The sequence below is a fragment of the Embiotoca jacksoni genome, unplaced genomic scaffold (genome assembly GCF_022577435.1).
Source record: "Embiotoca jacksoni isolate LCO1_2020_lvr unplaced genomic scaffold, fEmbJac1.0.p SCAF_28, whole genome shotgun sequence".
Classification (NCBI taxonomy): Eukaryota; Metazoa; Chordata; class Actinopteri; family Embiotocidae; genus Embiotoca; species Embiotoca jacksoni.
Window position 1 is genome coordinate 4,698,733 of NW_027185379.1, and position 18,029 is coordinate 4,716,761.

Below are 18,029 nucleotides of genomic sequence, written 5' to 3' on the forward strand. Positions count from 1 at the left end.
GGCCCTTCCTCATCCCCCTGCCTATCACTGGCCTTTAAAATGCAGATAAGAGCTACAACAAACACTCCCGAGGAGAAGACGCTCACCGCTATCCGTAGGTGAGAGGCTCTAGATACACACGATCATGAGAACATACCACAAACACACAACCCCTCCTCCCCCCAACAAACACTTCCACACATCCATTCATGTGTGTCTAAGCCTTTAATTAGGTAACCCTACCTCTCCCACGCTGCTGTGATCACAGTGGTGGACCAGGAGGGAGAGGTGAGCTTTAAATCTGACCTGGCTACTTTGTTGTGGGCTTTCTGGTGGCTTACAGCGCAGAGGGGAGCCTCTATCAATACGGTGATCAGAGCCACCGAGGAAAAGACAGGGAGCATTGTGGCCTCCAGCCCAATAGGAGGCAGGCTATGTACCACATACTGCAGCTGAGATTTGAACCGTGCTGCTGCTGCTCAGCGGGCCCGTCGTCAACATGAGAGTGGAGCTACATGCAGTTGATTTGGCATGATTAATAACAGCTCCCATTGGGAGGTCTGTAGAATACTTTAAATCCTCTGTTACTCTCTGAGATTCTTTTTATACTGAATTTCTGACTTTGTGTGACAGTGAGTAATACACAGTGAGAGTCCATTTCACGGTTAAGACAAACAAATTCAGAGATGCAGAGATAGAGCGACACAAAAACATCAGTTCTATATTTGGCACTCAACCAAATTTTGGTATTTATCATCACTGCAGCAGCACACAGACTGCTGACGAGAAAGTTCCTCTCATTCACTCTGTTTTTGGCTCTAGTTCCAAGTCTCCTTCCAGACCCTTTACATGGGCTATTAGCAACGCTGCTTCGGGGACCTCCGTTCCATTCAAGACTTTACTGCACATAAATCACTGCTAATGGCAAACTTAACCAGCTGAGGAAAAATAACATGTTGATTTTCTGAATTCAGTCCAATGTTCCTCTGGCTTCCACTGGTTAAGTTTAATTAACAAAATACTATGTAAACACTATCTAACCACACCAGACCCAGATACAAATGCCTTTGTCTAATTGTTAAAGCTTACAGACATACTCATACTCTATCTAACAGCTGAACAACCCATCTCACTTCAACATTCTCATGTGGCTTAGATTAGCATTTTTACAATGAAACTATAAATAGGACTCATGACTTGGCCAATTATGTGTTTCTTCCATCAATCAATTAAATATTTTACTTGACATATTTATGAGTCCAGAGGAGGTGTAGTAGACTGACAAACACACATGTAAGACAATAATTCACTGATTAAGTTAGTAACGAGAGCAGAGCACACAGAAAGAAAAACAGCCTGGGGCGCCACCTTCACAATGTCGACATTGTTCACTGACAATCTGACTGTGGAAGGAGTGAAAATCCCCCCCGTCCACATAACACACAGTTCTTCTCATTTACTGCCCAGATTTTAGAGGAGGTTTGAAGCTTTGAAGGCTGAGATATTTAATATTAATATCATTTTTTAATTTTTTTTTTTATCAAGTTTCCTAATGACACTGTAGGAAAGGACTTCTATATTCAACCCGTTTGATAAAAATCCAGTTTTAATTGATTTGGTTTTATCGTCCATTTACACATCACAGCAGGTTTAGAAGAAAAATTAGAGATGCACGTTTATTTATATTATTTCCATTTTGGGTTCATATGTAAGATTACTCATTCTGTAATGTAGTTCTTTCTGCCAGTAGTTCTTTACCACTGAAATTATTTAATTCAGCTGCTCAGTTATTCGTATGCAGCGGTTCAGGAGTCTTGCCCTACTTTGACTCTTGATTTAAGACAGCAGTGATGCCCACGAAACCCACAGTCTAATCTTCTACCCCCCACATTACCGTTGTCTTCACTACTACAGCGCCGTCTTCCTACCTATACATCGTTTCTTCTACTTTGGCCCGTTTAGACCTACAATTACCCAGCTTTTCTTTCCCTTCCTATGCCAGCATCTGTAATTAGAAGCATGTCATTTCCGGGCGTGGGACTGCGGCCGGCTTGCCTTTAATTAGCTGGACTACTCAGTACCCACAACCTCGCTGGCCTCATGTCCCGGTCTGGATGAAGCTCAGGGATCTGACGAGTGGATGGAAATGCTCCTAGGAACTTTGAAAGCTCTGTGGGTCAAGCATCAGTCATGATCCCATTTAACCATGCCAACAGGACAAGGATATGATTTATGCATTATGCTTTTCACCTGAGTTTTCCTTTAAATTTGAGTTTTTTTTTTTTTTTTTTGCTGTGTTGTCATTTAAGTGTTCCTGCTACAATTTTCATGCATTTCTAACCTATATCACATGGAGGGTTGAACAGTATCATGCATGAAAAGAGGGTCAATGCCTTGCTTCTGGATGCAGGCAGCAGAGAATTGGCCTGAGGTTAAGACATTTAATTTCCACTGAGGACAGGGGAGGTTTAAAAAATGATTCTGAGTCAGGAGAAGGGCTTATTGAACCAGTGCATCAATGCTGTTCCCTTTCATTAACTAAGCTTTCATCAGGGAGAGAAATAATGCAAAAAGGCTTTAAAAAAATTAGATATATTGATGGGTACATTGGCAGGTGTGTCTAATCTTTCTACTCAAACCAATTTAATGATTACTGTCTAGTGGAGAAAAGCAAGACGTAATTGTAAAGGGTAGCCATGTGAAGATTAAGTATCTGTGTTTTCGGGTGGGGGTTGGCAGAGGAATAAAATTGCCTTGTCTCTTTAAATCTCTGCTGTGCAACTGCTGGTAAGTGACATTAATATGACTGACCTCACTGCAGAAATCTCTCTCCCCCTCTGTCACCCTCTCTCCTATACCCCACCATCATCCCAAACCCAATTCCCAACCCGCTATGCATCAGTGGTGAGCCACCTCCACGACCAACACACTCACCGTCTCCTCCATCTAATCCCCATCCTCCGTGCACCAACCTTCCTCCTCTTTCCCTCCCCTCTGGTCTCACCCGACTCCCAACATTCCCATTAGTGTGCCGTTAAATGGCCCCTGTGTTCCTCTGATTCTCCGGAGGGTTTCGGGGTAATCCCAGCCCCCAGCTGCTCTGAATAGTTTCTTTCTGAAAGTTCACACTCTGTGACCGGCTGCTTTATATTCCAACTGTGTTAATAAGACGTCCAATGAAGATGGCTGCTGGAGACACACAGATATTTCATAGGTTCACAAATGTGTCTTAAAACATGAACGAGGACGAGCCTCTGGAGAAATGCCACTTGTGTAGGGCGAATGAAATCGATTGCTGTTGAGTTCCCATGTGCACAACTCTGCAGCTGTTATAGATTTCTGCATTTTCTTTTTATTAGGAATCAATCAGCTAATTGAGAGACAATAGTTGAAAGTGATGACCATGTATTACTAAAGCTGAAAGCTATTATTGCACTGTGGCTGGGCTAAATTTAATTTAAAACAAGCTCCACAATAACATGAAATGGAAATGAATTTAGAATAGGTATCCAAGGGGCCTTAAATAATATATTTGGTCAGAAAAACAGTGTGAAACTCAGACTTGCAGCAGTTGTCTCTCTTACCGTGGACGGTGAGCGTGGCCGACGCCTCCGCCTTGCCCACCATGTTTTCTGCCACACAGGTGTAGGAGCCTACATCGGCTGAGGCCAGGCGACGGATCTTCAGGGTGTGGTCCTCACGAATCTCATATCTGGATCAAAAACAGGTAAACAGCTGAAGGCACTGACAAAAGCAAACGGTGAATCAGACAAACAAAAGGAAGCAGTTGAGTAAAGAAGGTATTGTGTGATGAAAGGAGAACAGTTGATAAGTCATACCTTCCTTTCGGTAGGTCACCGTCATCTTTCCTCCAGCGCACAGTGGGAACTGGGTCGCCACGGGCCTCACATCTGAACTCGACACTTTGGTCCACTAACACCACCTGGCTGCCCGGGCGACGTACGAAGCTGGGACGTTCTTCAGAGATGAAACGACACACAAATTAAAAATCACCGAGCCGAGCACAGCTGTCCTACAGGCATGTTTTGATTCAGTTTTGAGTCAGGGTTAAAACTGGTTAAAAATCTCATTTGAAACTAAAATTAAAACCCAGAAGGAAAAGCTGTCTTGGAACTAAGCCTGAGTTAAACATTTTTGTTTCAGGTCCTGTGAGGGGTCCTAAAATTAAAACAATTAAAATAATGTGAAATAATCATTGTATTTTTAAACATGACATGACCTGGTACAATTTACATACAAGACAAAAACACAGTCTGGAATATAAACAACACAGTTTAGTCACGAGATAAAACACAGGCCAACAAACGCAGACTGCTTTGTGGTACATTGTATGGATCTAATTAGTTTAATTATACATGATAAAACATTGGATTAATTGAAGACAGCACAAGACCTGACATGGTCTTCTGTCATCTTGTTAAAAAATATAATCGCTCTAAGCTGCTCTGAACACAGCCCATCAGATGGGATGTCAGTTTTACAAATAAAAAAAGGTGACTCATAATTAACCAGTGTTTCTAGGGTATGACACTCACTCTGAAGTTAGGAGCTGAACTTGTTTAGTTCTTAATCTATTTCAGAGTAATTATTTATTTTAACGAGTTTTGTTGTCATATTGTTTCACATATTATAAGGTCCCTGAGGAGAGAGATGAAGAAAGATGTCAGAACATGCTTTCTGCTTGTGACATTGGAGAGTATTGGGGTCAGAGGTCACTCATGGTGAAATATGGTGCAGGTGATTACAGAAGTGATGCTGTGGGGGCCAAACTGAGATTCATAGTTAAGTCTGCTATTCAAGGTTGTACCCCACTATCTGATAAAGGTCAGCAACATCATTTAGTAACCAGGGAGATAGTCAATCAAAGCTTAACATCTGTATTTGCTTTTTTACTGGAGACAAACACAAAACTAATGTGAGATGTGTGTGTGCATGTGAGAGAGTAAAGCAGCCAACAGACTGAAGTACTCTAATATAGAAAAAGTGATAATTACCAAGCACTGTAAGTTCAGCTATTTCACTTTCACGTTCTCCAACCATGTTCGTGCCGACGCACACGTACTTCCCAGCATCGCTCTTCCGGGCGTTTGTGATCATTAGCTTCCCTCCGCGTATCTACGAGAAAAGAGGAGGAGGTGAGAGGCTAAACATGGAGATGAAAAACAGCAATACTACAATCAGAAAGACACGTGAGGCATGTGGTTGACACAGGAAAAACAGCACAACTCAAACATAACAAAACATTTCCTGATTGCTCTCGAGGAAGCCTGTGAGCGTGAACATACCAAAAGACCATTACAACACTGATATAATGTCCTCACAAACACACAACGGCTTTATGCTAAAGAGTGTTTTCATTGTGTTTTTGCTCTGAGCTTCCAAAGACAGAGACCAACTGCAAAGCTTGATGCAGCCATTTTGCGCAGTCAGTCGGCCGGTTACTCCTCAGAGCGAGTCCAGCCAAAGAACACTTTCCCAATTCAACACGACTGCAGGTCCCTGCGGTAACACCTGAGGCACTGCAGGACTACAAGCACTTCTCCAGTCATCTGAAAGAGACTCAGGACAGCACTGTTGTCTATCGCTGTGTGTGTGGAATGTTTTAAAGAATAGGTTTCTATGTGTGGACAAAACTACAAGTGAGAGCAAGTGAACATACGTTGGAGCACACACACACACACACACACACACACACACACACACACACACACACACACACACACACACAGCACTAATGGTGTGTTTGTCCAGGTGAATGTCATGTCTGTTATTTCCCAGGGCTTTGATTACAGGCTAGTAGAGATGCTTTGTTCTCAGGCAGTCAGAAAAGCAGCTCCGGCCCCAGCTCCGGCCCCTCGGCCCTGCTCTCAGCTGACAGCCGTGCCAGTCAGCACAGACACAGACAATAGCGTGGTGCACCAGTGATCTCTGTGCCTCGATAGAGCTCCGGCTTTTAAATGGACACATCAGCCTGCAAAGACCGGGACCACCGCCTGCAAGCATGTAATCGATACCCTCATTAGAGAAGCACCGAGAGAGAACTTGACACACAATATTGCAAAAATGTGCTCTAACCATGACTGCCATGTTAAGCCTCCTTACACGTGCGTTCACTTGCATGCCATGTATGAATGTGACTCCGTTAATCTACATCACGCCACTTCACATACCCATACAGAATGTGTTCATCGTGAAGTAGCCAGGGTCCGCGTAAGGTTCTTAAAAGACAACTTTGGACAATGAACACATTCTTCTGGTTGTGAGGCATTCCTCGGCCCTTCACCCCTATTTAATATTCATGGTAAAGCAGGAAGCAGAGGGACTTGAAGAGGCTGTGGAAGGCTCACTTATTTCGGACATCCCGTGGTGCTGGAGGGGTTTGAAGTATCATTATGTTACTGTTTGTTTGAGGAAAGGCTTAACAGCTAAAACACTGTGACACTCACAGAGGCCCAAGGTCAGGGCATACCATGCAGCAGAGAAAGAGAGAGGGGTGTGCTGTTGGTTCCACAGGGCTTTGACATGATGATCCACTTAAGGCCCCGTCCACTCTGTCCATATTCTTACCCCTGTGTGTCTGTAGCCGTTTCCCATTCTACACGGGCATATTTGGAGTGCCAGAGCAGCAGGGACTCCGAGCGCCGGCTAAAGTAAATGAATGCAGCAGCGTTCCTCTTTTTCTCTGCATGCATATCCTCTCAGCACAACACAGTGTATCACACAGGCTGCTGAAAGCTCCCACAATATGACCATTATCCCTACATTACAGGGAGATGGCTCTATCCTGTTGCCTTTTGTCTCATGTCATTTGGCACTGCTGATAATGCAAAAGCCCCCATTCAGCAGCAACTCTGCTAGTATTCACACAGCAGTTCATTTTCCCGGCTGATAATTAGCCACAACTATTGCACAAAAGGAGACGGACAATACGCTGCATTTTAGTCATTTCTGATGCTGCCGACAGACTCCTGCTCTAAACAGACAATGGTCTCAGCTTAAATACTAGAAATTTGGACTTTTCTGTTTATTTATCCTTCCCTCTGTGTTTCTGGAAGACAAGTTGAAAGGACCGTGGCCAGCTGCTGCTTGTGGCACAGCAGCATTACTGGCTAATAGTCCGACCTCACTTTTTGTGGCTCAGTGGGAAACCTTTCACAACTACCCCACATGGAGTCACGAATATATGTGACATGGCACACAGCATGTCACCGCTGTTTACACATGGCTGACTAAAGCAGACAGAAAAACAGAGTTCCTTTTGATATTTCTTCCTCTCTGAAGATCACTCCCTCCTTTAAATGCTGAATCTCATCCCAGTGAAGTGCAGTGCCGAGAGAAAATCCCCACTGCAGGTGGTGGGACGTTGCCGTGATCACCGGAGATCACCAAGGAGACCGCACGCTTCAGCATGTTGCATGGTTCGAGGAATGGACTGAACCAAACATAACAATGCAGGCTGGATGCAGACTGGATGGAGGGGTTGGGGGTTGGGGTGGGGGTGGGGGGGTTGACGAGCTCAGCTGTTCATCATATGAAAAAAATGTCAACCCCTGCTTCCCTCTCTACAGTCCAATATTCGCTCTGACCAAATTTACCATACAATAAATAAACTCTGGACATCACCTCTTTCTTGTCCTACTTCTAATACAACTGGATGCATCAGTTTACAGGGGAGTCCATTGGACACTGTCCAGACTCTCATCCGTCACCACAGTTGATTACACATATTTAGATGGTCATACATGATGTCTAGCGCTACTTTTAAAGTGGCCATTTGGGAACACTTAGTCTGCAAGGTTTTGTGCTTGACAGGAAGTTTACAGTGAGCAACACCAGCTGGTTCAGACCCTGTTTTCAGTTCCACAGATGGCCCCAACACTGCTGCAGGCCACAAGGACACAACTCTGAGTCATTTGGCCTGTCTTACTGCAGCAGTGTTCACAAGGTTTCCAGAAAGGATTTCACCCACCACTGCACAAAATCACATATACAGAAGTGAGAACGAGTCCTCACTTCCACTGTGCTGGGGGTTGGATAAGTGTTATTCTGGAAATACTTTATATACAACAGAGAGTCTGTTGTATTTAGAGGGGGAAAACCTGATTACATTAAAGGACATGCATGTGTGAGACATGCATAACAATTAAATGAAAAAAGGCCTGCTTTGTCTTCAAAGTACTCTGCCTTTAATATTTTACTGTCAAGAGCTTGAGGTCATTTTCCATTTGGTAATGAACAAAACTGAAGAGATAAATGATGAAATAGATTTTTTTTTTTCTTTTATTTCATAGAGGATCAAATATCTGACGTGAATAGTTTTGATGTCAGTGTAGGAGAGGATGGGATATTTCATTTTGCTCAGAAAAACCATCTATGATGCAGGAGTGGGCGCAGTCAGGTCAGCTGTGCATTCATGCTATGAATGAGTAAATATCACGAGAGAGAGGGTAAATTCCTCCAATCAACAACAGTTCACTGACTTAAAGTTTCCGTGCTTACAGTGACTACTGACCAAACTCAGGGACAGATATGACTTAGTTCTTCTATAAATTAGATTATCCGCTTGTTTCTTTCAATTATGCTGCTCGGTGGCCAGACACGGACACTTAATCTTGTGCCTGCGCAGCTTCGAAAAAGAGACAGAACAGTGGCACTGTCTCAGAGTTTGCATCGCCATCAGGGCTCAGTGTGGCCCTCGCTGTGCCAGACTGTGTTCAGGCCTTTGCAGTCCTCTGCTAAAGACAGCCAGCAGCGATAAATTACTGCTTTGACTTGCCCAGCAATGAAATTTATTGGGCACAACTCGCTTAGGCTGGTTTACAGCACTATGCTACAGGCGTACAGAGTGGAACATCTTTATTACTCCCTTGTATTTATTATCTAGGCAAGATTGGATTTTCCATGACTGTATTTGGAATCTGTTTTAAGTTGGTACATCATCCCAACTTGGGAGACTAAACTATTTGACTGTTCAACAATCGCACAATATGCAACCGGAGCCTTAAAACCTTGCTAGTCAGACTGTTAAAATGTGATCCAGACCCACTGCTAACTACCTCCTGCTCACTAGCCGAGTGCTGAGTCAGAGGGTTTTTTCTTCCCTCAAGCCTGTCTCTTCCTCCTCATGGAAAACTACTGTAGACAAAGTTGTGTTCGGTTGAAACTGTTTGAGCTGAGATTATGCTTAACGGAGCTTTAGTAGGTGAGCATGTGGAGCTGATTGATACTGTAGTGCTGGCCTTGCTGTTGTTTTAATTACAGCTAAATAATTGGTTGATGGGATGTAAATCAAAGGCAGATAGTTGTTTAGATTCTGCTGCCGCTGCTGAGTGCAACTTTCTCGTCTTTCATTCTGGTCAGCTCATTTCTCCCTCTTGATCTGCTTCTCCCGGTTGATTTCATCAGCAGGCCATCCCTAATCAATGCACTGCTGCTGACTAGTGGAGGAAGACTGATTATATGCCTCAGTTATTAAAGGTTGTAGCCAGCAAAATTAGGTTATTTGAGTTTTGGAATTGCTACATGTGAATAATGAGCCAAACAAATCAATCTTTTAACAAACCCTGAAGCGGTAGTAATGGACTTCATGACTTCACTGCATCATTGGGTCATTCTATCTCGGGTTTAAAAATATCATGCTTCGATACTAAGCCGTCTTTAGGCATCACATCCTTTTCTCAAATAGTACAAACTCTAACTTTAAACTCTGAACATGTATATATGTCATTTATTATAAGCAATAACAAGGCTGGAAAAAAAATAATACTTACAGTGATTCTCTCGTCTCGGTCATCAATATTTATTCCATCTTTTTTCCATGATATGGTGGGCTCAGGATGTCCACGAGGAGGCTGACACTCCAGGACGGCCGGCTCTCCCGCTGCCACAATCACATCTGCAGGGTTTTGTCTGAAGTCATCACGTAGAACTACACGGAAACAGAAGAAGGAATAATTAACGAAATATAAATTTGTCCCCCTTTTACGACAAGTACAGAAACACGTGATGGCTGTTACACAAAAATAAAAAGAAGCATAACACGCAAAGCTGCAGATTAATTTTTTAACCCTGAAGGCAGCTAGTAAAACAGCAGTAAAGGTGTTTTAACGCACATACTTAGTTCTGCATAGATGACTAAATGTTCGGCACATATTTCTGGTTGATTTACTGCATGTAGCACTGACTAAATAAAATAAGTACATATAATCACGCACACACACACACACACACACACACACACACCTTTCCATCATCGCTCCTTCATCTCTCTCTGACTCTCCATATTTGCATCCTCTCCACTCAGAGCCATTCTATCTAGAGATGGTTGGAAATCTACATTAGATCCAATCTACCATCCCTGTCTTGGTAACAACTTTGGTAGGATATAATTCTTATTTGCATTGATTTGCTCTGTTGGAAGTGCTTAAAAAGAAAAAAAAAAAAAAAAAAAAAGACGCAGCAATGGAATTTCATTATTTGGATTAAAGAGGTCCACAGCTTCTCATTCTCGGGTCTAATTTGTTGATGTCAACTCAGCAATTCAGATTTTCATTTGGAGCTAAATGCAAAATTACAAAACTTGCATTTGCAAAGGTCATTAGTTTTTCTTTGCCTGTCAGAATATCACATTAATATCAAACTTGTAGATGCAACAAAGCAGATCAATACACATCCACCTGGGCAGAGAAACAGCGTATCGCTGAGTTCCACATCTGCAGTGTGAAAGATAAACTGGAGGGTTATGGAGAGGGGAGAAAGTAATGAAAGAGCAACAAGCTCCTGGACAGTGTGCCAGTAATCATTCTCCCAGCTCCAATGCATATACATAGAAAACACATGAAAATAGTCCTTGTACTCAGGCCACACACAGAGTGTACAGATCAGCGCAGTGAGTGCATATGGACAGCGATCTCTTTGTATGTATGAAAACGTAATTTGAATATATGCTTGTGAGTGATTTTATCTGTGTTTTGGGGATAAAAAGAAGCTTTTGCCACCTATTGTCTCACGCTCCTCAGCTTGCTCCGAAGTCATCTCAGTCACAGATCAAAGTGAGGCTCACCGAAGGACCCCTCACCTCCTGACAGCCTACAAATTCCTCACTAAACCCCTTAAGCACTTAATTGGTCATTGCCAAAGCCTAGATACTGCTCTCTGCTCCTAGTTACATCACATTTTCAATCCAAAAATAGGAACCTTGTTTCAGAGGAAGATGTGCTGTAATAGCTTGAGTCCTTTGGTGCATAATCACACTAGTGCCACCCGTTAAGCACAGCTTTTTCTTAAGTGTAGGACAGTATCTTTGAGAAACAAAGCACAAGGACTTATCGGATATTTTGTGACTCATCGGCTGTTGCCACCGTTGAGGAGGAGGCATGCACATATATGTATGTGCTGTATACGGATAAAACGCAATTAGGTGATTGACCCGCAAAATTTTCTGCACTCACTCTGATCCATTTCATTCTCAGCAGTGCAGCTGTGTCATGACTTCATTTCGTATGGTTAAAAGCAAATCGAGTCACCCAGGAATGCAAATGTAAACAGTAAGCATCCGATCCATTAGAGCACCGGCTCCATATAAAGAAACAATGTCTCTATTTGTATCAGCAAATCCAGCTTGCTCTGAAGAGGGTTAATGTAGAAGTCAGCCATGAGTATCCGGGTGAGTCAGACACTGAAGATGGTGTTGCCAGCCCCGACTCAGAAAATGTCAAAAATGGCTTTTTTTCATGTTTTATTTCTTTTTTTACACGTCTTTTACAAGTGTTTAAACTTGGTATCAAAGTTGCTTAACCAGATGGAGATTGAAGGACATCATAATAGTAAAGAATGAATGTGTAAGAAGTCTAAAGTAAAGGGTGTGTGAGAAAATTTGTGGTTTTCTTTATTGGCTATAGTGCAGACCTATAATAAATGCTTGCATGAGTGACCTCACTAACTTTAACCAGGACATTATTTGCACATCATCTCTCAGTGGGTCTCTACCTCCCCTGCTGACCCCACTCTACCTCTTTTAGCTAACATTCAAATGCATTTGTCCCTCTGGAAAATAAAAAAGGGATGTGTGGGGAGGAAATGAAGAAAAAAAAAAGAAAAAAAAAAAAAGAGATGCTGTATTGACTTGTTGGAGGCCCGAAGGAGAGCTGGCATCATTCAGTGTTTACACCAACAGCGTAGTGACCTCCACCCCTCCTCAACAGCACTCACTCCCCCACCTCGCTGCCCTCTCTCCTCCTCCAAACCAACACCTCTTTGTTATAAACACAGCTGAGTGCAGCGCAGCAGACAGCCCCGAACATCTGCGGAGTGGAAAATAAAATCCTCTGGGATGAAGGCAGAGTGAGACAGAGGCAGCCAGACAGTCTGTGAGACAAACAGACGGACGGACGGACAGAGATCTGGATGGGGTACAAAGCCCCAACTTCCGCCAGCAGCCCCGTCAGATCTGGATCTGTGGTGGAAGCGGCTGCGTCTGGCCCCATTGGTTTAAATGAGCATCTACCATTGCTCCTTCCTGTGTTCATACTGAAAAAGAGCCTGCTCGCCAGGACTGTTCCTGTTCTGGGACCCGAATTGCATAAAAAAGTGATAGCGAGGCTCTCGGACTGTGTGCTGTCCTGAAAGCGTGTGTGTGTGTGTGTGTGTGTGTGTGTGTGTGTGTGGTGCTGTCTGTATCTGTGTTTGGGATAATGAGCCTACTCTACCATTCTGTCTCTCTCGTGAGCCTGCAGCTGTCCCCTAGCAGATAATATTTCCTGGGCTATTAACAGGGAGGCCAAACTCAGTTGTGCGTGTGTGCGTTTGTGTGTGTACAGAGAGATTTGCAGTTTGTAGCTTAATATGTGGAAATGGGCCAAAGTCACAGGTCCCAGCATGAAGACGCCTCTTTGTCCGTCCTGGATTTGCTCAAATATGCTGCTGATGGAATGGAATAGAGTGCATATCCGGACCTGGACAGACATCAATACGCTTTGTATAGGTAAAGACATCTATTCTGCGTTGCATTTCCTCCTTTCAGTGAGAACGAAACACATTCTATTTCATTTGGCTGACGTACCTCGCTGCAAGACAAACAGCTGACAAAACAACCATATATCTATCAAAGCAGAGGTTTTAGTTTGCAGTGGCAAATGTCTGTTGGGCACTTCCAATTCCAGTCCTACCACACGGTACTGTATAATACATTTCTCCCAAGGTCCACAGTAGCCAATCGGAGCTCTGCAGACGCTAACACCATTAGCTGCGATCATTTCTTACATCTGAACCTCCCTTTAAAGGTCAGCTGAGATGGCTGCAGTCAGGTCTGAAAAAACACAGGTTCAACACCCACACCAACTATCCGCTGTCCACCCTCGCATTCACACCCACACACACACACACACACCCACACACACACACACACACACACACACACACTCTTTTCCTCAAGAAATTGAAAACAGATGCTTAAATGTCAAATTAAAATGAGATTCCCGTGCTGCCCCTCCAACATTAATGAAAATGAAGACTTAATGCCACACACAAGTCTGGGTGGGAAGATCATATGAGCTTTGTTCTGAGGAAATTAAACCAAGTGAAACAAGCTCCCCACAAATCTTTGGAAGGATACAAAAACAGAGCCACCAGGGAATTAAAGGTTTATCAGAAGGCACCCGGAGTCAATCCTGCAGAGAGACAGAGCACAGCATGGGTCTCGCCTTTGGCTTTGGAGTTTTCCTTAAAAACAGAATGGGCATGGCTCGCCCCCAGAAGGCAAGAAAGAATGATAACAGCTGAGAGCATGAACTAAAGACGGGAAGAAAAAAAAAAAGAGAGGGAATCTGCAAAATAACTAACAGAAGGTAATCTGTGGTTTCCTTTGAACAACAAAATAAATACAAAATAAACATATAAGAAATTGTACATCATATTTCTTCGGCCCCCTTTGTGAGCATTGTTTATGCCATAAGCAAAAGCCTGCATTGTTTACAGTGCAGCTATGCTGTATACTTCCATACCGATGCTTCTGACAAGTGCCTTCCGGCCTGGCCTTTTAGACAAACAATTCTCATTCTCTCCCTCGATGTATATCCCACTTTGTCTTTAGACTTGTCTCTCCCCTCTCAGCATTTGACCCCCTTATCATACCTCTGTCAGCTCACACACATCGAGGAGCCTACATCAAAGACAGGCTCATGGCTATGGCGTGTTAACCCATGGCACTCTATTGCAAAAGGCTGTTGCAGGTGGATAATTTGCCAGAGGCATGCGTAAAGTGTGCGTGTCTGTTTGCACTGCATAAATCTGGAACTTTGCTGGTGGGTGTGAAGATATAACAGGACTCCGGCTGTACGCTGGGGAACCACTGCCCCCCCCCCCCACACCCCCACAAACACACGCCTTCCTCCTCCTCCTTCCTCCCTGACCCCACCACCAGAGAGATAAGATTGGACACAGCAGACTCCTCTCTCGTTCTCAATCTGGCTCTCGTTCCTCCACTCCGAGCTTCTGCCCTCCTGCCAACCCTGCAGATACTCCATCCCATCCAGCAACCCAGCAGCATCCAAGCTGCCCTGCCCATGATACTGTCTGAGGTAGATACATATAGATATGAACTTCACCGTTATATATACATACACAAAAACAGAGATAAAACTGACGAGCAGGGAAGTTGTACATGATAATTGACAACAGAATAATGACATCATTTTTTCTTAAGAATGTTTTGATCTTTTGGTGCCTAATTTCTAGATTTAACATTTATGTTCAAATTCTGCACTTATAAATCATTTAGGAAACAATAGAAGTTCTCCAGACAACCGTGACATTCAATTTGAGGTCACATCTGCGGAGCCCCATCGGTTAAAAACGCTTGACAGCCCGAGTGCCTGGTTGACTGCGAGATATCTTGTGGACACCCGTAAATATGTCAACAAGAACAGGCTGACAATGACCCCACTGGTCTGTAGGGTCTGCACCTGCAAATGTCATGAGGTCATCTTCCAGACTCAAATGTGATGTCATAGATTAACTCTTAAAAACACAGAGAGCCTGACAAGAGTGGAAGAAGTAGGAAGTAAATATACCAGTGAAGCAACGTAATAACACTCCATGACAAGCAACAGCTCTGCATGATAAATCTTACTGAAGTAAAAGAGCAGCAAAATGAACCAAACCACTTCCTTGACTTTAATACTCTAGCTTCTATAGTATTAAAGTCAAGGAAGTGGTTTGGTCCTTCTGACTCATAGATTATTACATATGGCATCATTAGATTATAAATATTGAAGCCTCAGTGTGCAAACAGCACTGTGGATAAGGTGTGCTTATCAACATGTAATTTCCAACTTGTTTTACTTGCCATGTTATAACAAAATAAATAATTTAAAGGCATCACAGCAGTTGGAACATGACTGTGTTTATATTAGCATCAAATAATGAGTGCATGAGCTACTAACTACACAGATACACACATGCAAACCAAATGTAAGCTACACCATGTGAGTCAGGCAGGCCCTGTTATGTGTGTGTGATAAGTGAAGTAGGGGTGAAGGCATTTACACTGCGCTCTGCCAGCTGATTACAAACTCTACCTGGCACTTGCAGCCTGGGCATATGGCTTTGTGGACCTTTTCAGTGGGACAGCAGAGCGCATGTCTGCCCTTGCACTGGCCCAGACAGGCTGCAGAAGGTTCAATCTCAGTGCTTCATCCTCTGCGTTACACACTTCAACACACACATGCAGACCTCATGTGTGTTAGGATCCAACAGCAATTATATCTGCACATAAAGAATCACAAACATGTGCACACACACAGGCACACACGGGCACACACACACCACATAAAGGAAATTCTGCCCCACAGCCGCTCAGACAGAGAGGCCATTGAGCGCCTGTGTTTGTTTAAATGGTCATAAGTCTTCTCGTCAGGCTCGGAGAGAGAGATGCCATTTGGCGAACACGGCGAAAGGCACAGAGGGCAGCGGGGAGGCAGGTTTATGTGAGTGACAGAGTGAGTGAGTGACTTGGCACCTCATAGTTCAATAAACAGTGCCTGTTTGATTTGAGTGCAGGGCGAGCAGGAGTTGGACGAAAATAAAGTGTTTCGAGTGCTGGAGCTGCACAGGCAGGAAGGTCGTAGAAAAAGCACAGCTGAAGAACCAGCTACATTGTCCAAAAACGTTATAAAAAGCAGAAAAAAAAATACAAGTCCCATAAAGTTCTGATAGGAACACCACCACAATGCAAACTGTGTAATAAACATCTGTATGGGATTATCACATTTAAATTTAATGATTGAAAAACATCAACGAGCCATTTGTGGATTTGTGAGCTTCTGACAAATCCACCCGTACACTTTGTCGGCATAAGAAAGCGATTTCAAGGCTGTTTTGGTTCTCAAGAAGAGCCTGTTACCTGTTGTGGAAACACATTATTAAATAGTGTGGTTACTAAATGCACTCAGACAGGTATAGTTTTCTCATTAAATGCAGTCCAAGTTAAATAAATAAAAAAAATAAAAAATCCACATTACACAACATAAACCTGATGCCAAAGGAATTCATTTAGTTTCCATTCTAAGTGCTTTGGGAGTTTCACAATGCAGTAAAATAATAATGAGGGAGGAAAAGGTGGGAGAAGCAGGTAAATAAATAGACTTTACGAGTAGAGAATTACCTTCATTTGCAGCAAAAGATGACTTAATGACATAGCAACAAACTATCTGCACCGAAAGAGGCTTGTTCCTATGTAAACACTTGGCAGGTTGGACTGGGCTCTGCTTTTAAATACAAAAGCGTAAACTGTATTAGAAAACCTCTCTTTAGTTTAAATGTTGTCTGTAGGTGGAGCTCCGCTGCCTGCTCCCTGAGGAAGAGGAGGAACTGAGAACCTCAGTAACTGAGCTCTCACCACTCAGCATATAGCCTCCAGCTTGTAGCTCGCTGCATACACATACAAAAGAGCAGATGTAACACTACCGCACACACAAACCAGAACACCTGTACAGTATGCTCGCTCATTCTCTGACTCTTTCTCTCTCTCAAACTCAACCGAGACAGCGGCGAAGCGGCTCTGTTCGTTTCTGACATCTGTGAACTGTAACCAGTCTATAAAACACAATTCATGTGTAACATACACAGTGAATTGTGATCGTGGAATCCAGTAACACAGTAATAATTATATATTGTGTTATAATTTTGTATAACGTAGTTAAGTACATGATACATCTCCACATTCCATGCAACATGATAATCTATGGGAAATTAAAAAGGGCTCATAATGTCTCAGAATTTGTCTTCTATAGCATGTCTATATTACAACTGTCTCTCGGCATGGTTTATACATGTTATAATGTTTAAGTCTGAAATACCTCAGAGAAAGATTTGAGTGTTTCTACTAAAGAAAGTTCCAATGAAAACTGCTGCTTGCAGATCATGTGGATTGTCCAGAGTAATGGTGGATAATGCTGTTGAATTTTTTTCAAATGTAATTTGTCAGCACTATGCGCACCATAAACCAAATTCGCTTCTTTTGTATAGGGGTAGAGGACCCTAAAATCTGCAGGGATATATATGATGTAAGGTACTTGAGAAAATATAAAAACCTGACCTTTAATGAATTGTTACCTCTTATATTTGTCCCTCTTTATTCACTGCTGTACTCTCTCTCTCCTCTCTGCCTGTGTTAAGTCTAGACTGTGCTAGTCTGTCTGCGTCTTCACAGAATAATAGGATTTTACACAGAAGCGGTGAGGCTATGCATATTGCACATTTGTCACCATAGAATGCTCATTACAGTAAATCCCTTTACCTCCAGAAAAGCAGGCGTAAACACGCCAAGAGCCACAGAATATCTTTATCCACTTGTGCCTAAATCCCGTGATGTGTTTTACACAGCTCAGTTCACATTGCGTCAGTTATGTTCGTTGACAACATCTCACTGTGAGCTGCCCTCCCGTCTGTGTGGCCCCACCAGCTATAGCCCTCTCCCAGCATCTGCAAAGATGAGGACCTTATTAAAACAATCTTCCCAATTAACATTCCTG

The 18,029-nt window shown here is 43.1% G+C and overlaps 1 protein-coding gene across 6 annotated transcripts in view; it reads right to left on the bottom strand.

Moving 5' to 3' along the window:
- Nucleotides 1-18,029, bottom strand: part of robo1 (roundabout, axon guidance receptor, homolog 1 (Drosophila)) — a 212,346-nt gene that overhangs the window by 31,433 nt on the left and 162,884 nt on the right. For all 6 annotated transcript variants that reach the window (XM_069161297.1, XM_069161300.1, XM_069161294.1 and 3 more), the window contains 4 exons: nt 9,771-9,928; nt 4,995-5,115; nt 3,819-3,957; nt 3,564-3,691 (listed from right to left, as the gene is read on the bottom strand). In XM_069161297.1, the coding sequence (XP_069017398.1) occupies nt 3,564-3,691; nt 3,819-3,957; nt 4,995-5,115; nt 9,771-9,928 (546 nt within the window). The remainder of the gene's footprint in view (nt 1-3,563; nt 3,692-3,818; nt 3,958-4,994; nt 5,116-9,770; nt 9,929-18,029) is intronic.